General features: G+C 35.8%; 1 protein-coding gene across 1 annotated transcript in view; it reads left to right on the forward strand.

Annotated features, from left to right (window-relative positions):
* Positions 1-4,972, forward strand: part of FREM1 (FRAS1 related extracellular matrix 1) — a 77,460-nt gene extending 72,488 nt beyond the window's left edge. The window contains exon 37 of the mRNA XM_065860582.2: positions 1,120-4,972. Within this exon, the coding sequence (XP_065716654.1) occupies positions 1,120-1,319 (200 nt within the window). The 3' untranslated portion in view covers positions 1,320-4,972. The remainder of the gene's footprint in view (positions 1-1,119) is intronic.
* The last annotated feature ends 1,028 nt before the right edge of the window (positions 4,973-6,000 follow it).

The raw sequence follows: 6,000 nt of genomic DNA on the forward strand, positions 1-6,000 counted from the left end.
CTCCTACTCCTTTGCATATCTCACCTTTCTTTTGACTGTTGCTTTATTTATCTTTTTTTTTTTTTTTTTTAAGTTTACTTTAAATAATAATTTATGTTACTACTAATTTAATTGTGTCATCTTGTATCAGAAATCTTGTGAATTAGATGATGAGCTAAAGAAGATTTCATCACATTGTTTTAGATTTAGCTGTTTGTTTCATATTATGCACTCCTTCATTTAATGAGAAATTTAAAGGACTCAGAGAGGCCTTCTCTGTACCTGCTGATCCCTTTCTGTGAACATCTGCCTTAGCTCACAGACTAGCACTACTTCCTTCTTCTAACTCGTCTCATTTCTGCTATATTTTCCACATTTTAGTGGGTTTTTTGTGTTTTGATTTTTTTTTTTTCCAATTGTGAAGCATGATTTTCAGCTTTCAGTAATTTTCTGAGATGGATTTACTATCTATACTAAAATAACTTTAAAAACTACAGTTAGTTTGAGATCATGTTTAATGGAGTCATGATTCTGCTAACCCAAGAGAAATAAACTCCTCTGATAAGAATGAAGACTACCAGACCATTGTGTCAATTTTCTGACCTTGGTCTCTTCTAGCTAAGAAGACAGGTTATCTCTGAAAATATGCCACCCATGTTGGTCTTAGTAACTCAAAGGCTAAGTGAAAAGATGTTTTAGATTGCATTACTTAACACAACGTAAATTTACATCTGTTATTTTCAACAGTGTAAATAAGGCTTGCAAAGATCTGCAGGATTTTATTTTCAGAAGGAATCTGCAGGCAACTGCGGCTGCCCAGACTTGAATACAACCTTCTGCTTGCCATCTTAAGTATCAAAGGAGAAACCTGGGAGGTGATAGACGTGCAATAGATGGAAAGAGATAAAACATTTTAGATGGGCAATAATGAAGAAAAATATATTTTCCTTTATTCAGATGGCACCAATTCCCTTATGAAATATTAAACTGTATTTTACTTGTATTCTTCCAGACAGTTTTTTTCTCTTACCACAATACTGTATGCATTTTTTAACAAAAGGACAGAACAACATGCTTCTGTTTTCAACAGGCTCCAGAGACAATACAAATTACTGATTTGGTCTTATCAATTTCACACAGGCTTGAATGCCCAAGTCAATCCTGGACATTGGGAGTGGAACGGAGGAGAACCTGTAACTTACATAAACTGGAGAAAAGGCTCATACCACTTTCCAAAGAGAGGAAGAAATTGTGTATTGGTGCAGAAGCAAGGAAAATGGCAAGCAACTCACTGCAGGAAGGTGAAACGGAACAGCTATATATGTTCAAGAAAGCTGTAAAGAACAGACGATCCTCGTGAAAGCATCTTGACATTCATGTTGTTTCAGTTATATTTATCTGCAGACATGGGATGGTATGCACTTAGAGAACTGTCATAATTATCAGCAAGGTTCATTTTATACGCTGCCAGATGTGCAGATGATAGAAATCAGTTGCAAAGATTAAGTCCAGGTTAAGGTTTTGAACTTTCCCCAAAGACTTTGATCTCTCACTCCTATATATTTTTACACCAAAGAGGAGCGAGGTCTGAAGGCTTTTATCACATTTCTGTGTAAAAACACCCTTTTTTTCTCTCTCTCTCTCTTTTTTTTTTTTTTCTTTGTAATAAAAAGAAACTAGCACATCAGATAATTGGCTTCACTCTTAAGGAGGGGAATTGGCTGTTGCTACAATTCATTTTCAATAAAACCTGAAGTTTTATCCTGCAGTCACAGAAAGAGGAAGACTGCTTGGGGTGCAAATGTGGCCAGACCTGGCTGGCTAACAAGAAGTCCTCTTGAGTGATGAGGGGAGGGACATTATGGCAGAAGACTGGGGTTTCTTTAGTGGATTCCCTAGTACAATGTCCTACGAAAACAACAACAGCAGGATTTAGTAACAGAGTAACAACAGGAGCAAAGCCTTGTATTTCTTTTTCTGCCTCCCAAGGCCAGCTTCAGATCCAAGTGGATCTGCTCACACAGAACTGCATATTGTTTCACATTCCTAACCAAAACTGTTTGATGTTTTTTGGAGTTGCAGGACAGTGCTGTAATTTTTAGTGTAATTAAATAATGGGACTCCTGTAAGACTAATGCTATATCGAAGGATGATTTACACAAAAAATAATAATACTGAAGCTTAATCCTAGAATATTATCTTGGGTTATTCAGTGATACATGAACACCAGTAGGATTTATATGTGTGTATAAACTAATGTAATCATGAGACTTATTTTGTATTAAAGCAGCTATGGCTTTTGAAAAGTATTAATCTAAATCCTTATTAGGGATTTGAGATTGTTAAAAATAATAGTAAAAAATCCAGATTTAGTTCTGACAAAGGCTTAAAAATCAGCATTTAATAGGAAAAAGCCCCAGCTGCCAATAACTTATTTTAAATATTTGCAGTTGGAGTGTTACCATTTTATTACGCTATAGTAAATTTATATTTGACCTGTCAAAAATCTTCCTTTAGGGCCTTCTCACTGCCAGCCTTAAAACTAAAAAACAAGTCAAAAGCTTCCTAAAATTATATATTAAAGCTCCTCTCAAATCCTCCCTATGTCCCTGATGAGTGTGTGACAGTTGGAGGGGCAGTGAGCAGGGTGAATTTGCCCTGTACCTTACGGACTCACATCCCTCCCATCTGCCTGCCTGCTGCCAGCAGTTGATTCCCCTGTGCCCTCTATCAGCTCGTCTGTTTGTCCAGCCTCTGGATCAATTGCATCTGTAACACTATTTGCACCAGAGCTGCAAAACCTCCTTCTGGGGGTCTTCGCAGCAACTTCTCAGTCCTGTGAGGGACAGGTGCAGCAGAATCACCTCTGCTCTCTGGGCTGAGGGACACTATTCAGGCATTATTTATCCCTTCTCCTTTCCTTTGGCATGCACGGGTTATTTATCCTTCCTTCTTGCCTGTGACAAGTCAAATGAATATGCATGTGAGTAGCTGAACAGTCTTTATACCTACGGGAGAACCTTTCTGAAAGGACTGTTGCAGATAAACACAAGCGCATGGCAAAACTTGAGGAAAAATACTGAGGACAGAACCACATCACCCTTATTGTTGGTATCGACAGACATAGCCAAACTAGACACTTTCGCTAGATGATTAACACTTTCTCTAAAGGAGTCTTCTAGATCTGCATAGTTAGGCTGTTTCAAGAATTCCCCAGATTAAGTACCTCTGAGTACTCATCCAGCCCTGTTTTTATTTCTGATCGTCCTCACTGCAATAAAAACAGGATCTAAAAAAAACACTCTCGGGAACTCTTGCTGTTGTGTTCTGGAATTCCAGGCAAAAAATGACTAATAGAGTTTGGTAAGATATAAATATAAACTGTTTCTTTAGGGCCTTCTTTTTATAAAAACTGCTGAGTTTATTGGTGCTATCTTGATAAAACCTGTTGATATTATTTAAATACCTCTCCTAATTTTTTAATAAATGAATGATGTCAACAGATAGGGAATTTTGACCAAGGTGCTTGTTACTTGATCAGGAATTAATAAATGACTCATGTCTAGTCTGAGACAACAGTGATCTCAGAGGTTTGCTTTTGTGAGATGAGGGAATTTCTGTTTTCTGTATTTCATCTGAACTGCTTTAAAGTGATTGAAGAGTATGAAAATTTCAGTACACAAGAGACTGCTAGTTGTGCAAACTGTATGTGTTTACTGGTTTCATTAGTTCTAATACACTAATGAAGCTAAAATTCTTATATTGCAGTGCAAAGATATTTCTGCTCTGAAAGGCTGCTAAATTGCTTTTCAATACAATTAACTGTTTTGAACATTTACTCATAAACTTTAAATTGTTTTCCTTAAAAATGAAGTATATTTTTACAGATTTTATGCAGCTTTTATTAGTATACTGGAGTTCAAATAATACAACACATTCAAATCAGAGAAAGCACAAATACATCGCTGTTTCTGTTGCCATAGGAAGCTGTTGTCTCTAAGAGGTTTAATAAAGAAAGGGCTTAAAATCCTGAGAAGTTATTGGGAATTTTTCCAGACTTCAATAATTTTGAATTAGATTGTGAGTAAACTCAGGGGAAAATCAGTATTCACAAGGTCAGCATGAGCCAAGGAGTATTAAGAGACTGAGTGTAAGAACAAGGAGCATGTAAATTCCATTGTTCATCTATCGATGACACAATTTCTTGATAAACATAGGATTTATTTCACCAGAACTACCCAAATACCTTTTAAGAGCAACAGAACCAACAGAACCAAGACGCCAAAGTGTAAAAAACTCAGTGGTTACCCTATATATCTATTACAGGATGGGCAACATGAGCTCTTTGAGTGCCTTTTAACCACTTTTAACCACATTCTGTCCTTGTCAAGTTGATTTTGAATCTGCTGACCAATTTCAAACAAATTTGACAGAGGAGTAGTTGACTCAAAGGCAATGGTTATGAAAAAAATTGATAGGCAACTGGCTACAGAAACACTTCTTCCAAAACAAAATATACTAGAACATTGTGCGTTGTTATTAACTTCATGGGGATTGAGTTTTTAATCTGAAAAAAGTCTTTATTCACTCATTCTAAAATTATAATAGCTTTGAGAGAATTATATATATAATTCATTGAATATTGTGATTCTACATTATTTACATCACAAAACTGGTGCTATTTTAATTCTTGTATTCAGAACACTATATATATTGCTATGTTTAACTTCAGAATGTGTGTTAACAGAAAACTGAAACATATTTTGGTGAATATGAATTTCTTCCATTTCATAATCTCACAAGAGCTTTTTTTCTAGTGATAAAGAACATTCTGTTGGGCATAGTAGCAATGTACTTAATAGTTAAGCATAATATACCTACTGTTTACCCTATGCGGTCTCTGAATGCTGTTTCTTCTTCTGCATGAATTTATTCCTGAATGAATACGACAAGGACAACTTTTTGTAAGTAAACAATTTTTTAAAATAAAAAATGCTGTTTATTTTAAGAAGTAAATTAAAGTTACAGATCTGTAAACAGATATACAAGATGAAGAATGAATTCAAGAAAGACAGTCAGTCCATATAATTGAACTTTATTATGATTCTTGATTTAAAGGAGAACCTGAAAAAAAGTCATCATCCCTCAGTAACCTCAGTCACCTTCATGGAAGAGATGCAGATGTCAGTTTTCCTCTCTTATTACCCTTTAAGAAGCTATGATGTTTGTAATATGGAGAACTCTGCTACTGTAATTCTGTTGCATAACTACTATATTCTACATCAGTACACAAGCAGTGTAAGGTTAGAAGTACACAATAGGGCTTGTTTGTTTATTTTTATAGTGTTGAGATAATGTATTTTTTTCAGTCAGAAGTAATCCTAATGAATAGGAATCTGATATCTGAAGTACTGGATATAAGCACATTAAACAAAATGATATTTTATTCACACAGATGAAATTTTCAGATAAGTCCAGATATATTTTTACTTTACTAGAAGAAAACTTATCTGCATCTTCTTCCTTGAATTATGCTACAAATATTTTCTTAGTGTTGTCAAACTCTTCAGTGACTCACCATGACTCTCTCAAATTATGCACAGCAATCTAAGAAAGATGAGAAATGTCTCTCTACCCAGACTTTTTCTCCCCTGGTTCACTTGTTGCAGCAATCAAGCACATAACCAGCATAGCTCCTCAGACTGGGTTTGGAATTGGGTACACTCTCAATTAGGAAGCACATATGGCCAGTACCATTTGGAAGATGCTTGAGGTGGATGCCTGTGCAAAATCTACCAGCCTGAAATTTGTAATAGAGAGAAAGACATCCATGGCATCACATGTACATAGCTACAGCCAAAAGAACATGGGCCAATACACACGAAAGGACACTTATCCTCACTCTGCTGGACACACATGCAAACATTTTCAAGTGTGAGCATCTACATTTTGGCAGCAGTTTGAAACTTAAGACTCCAGTTCTCTGGCTAGTGCATGGAGAAAAGAAATGGAGAGACATGA

This window comes from Patagioenas fasciata, chromosome Z, assembly GCF_037038585.1.
Source record: "Patagioenas fasciata isolate bPatFas1 chromosome Z, bPatFas1.hap1, whole genome shotgun sequence".
NCBI classification, from domain to species: domain Eukaryota; kingdom Metazoa; phylum Chordata; class Aves; order Columbiformes; family Columbidae; genus Patagioenas; species Patagioenas fasciata.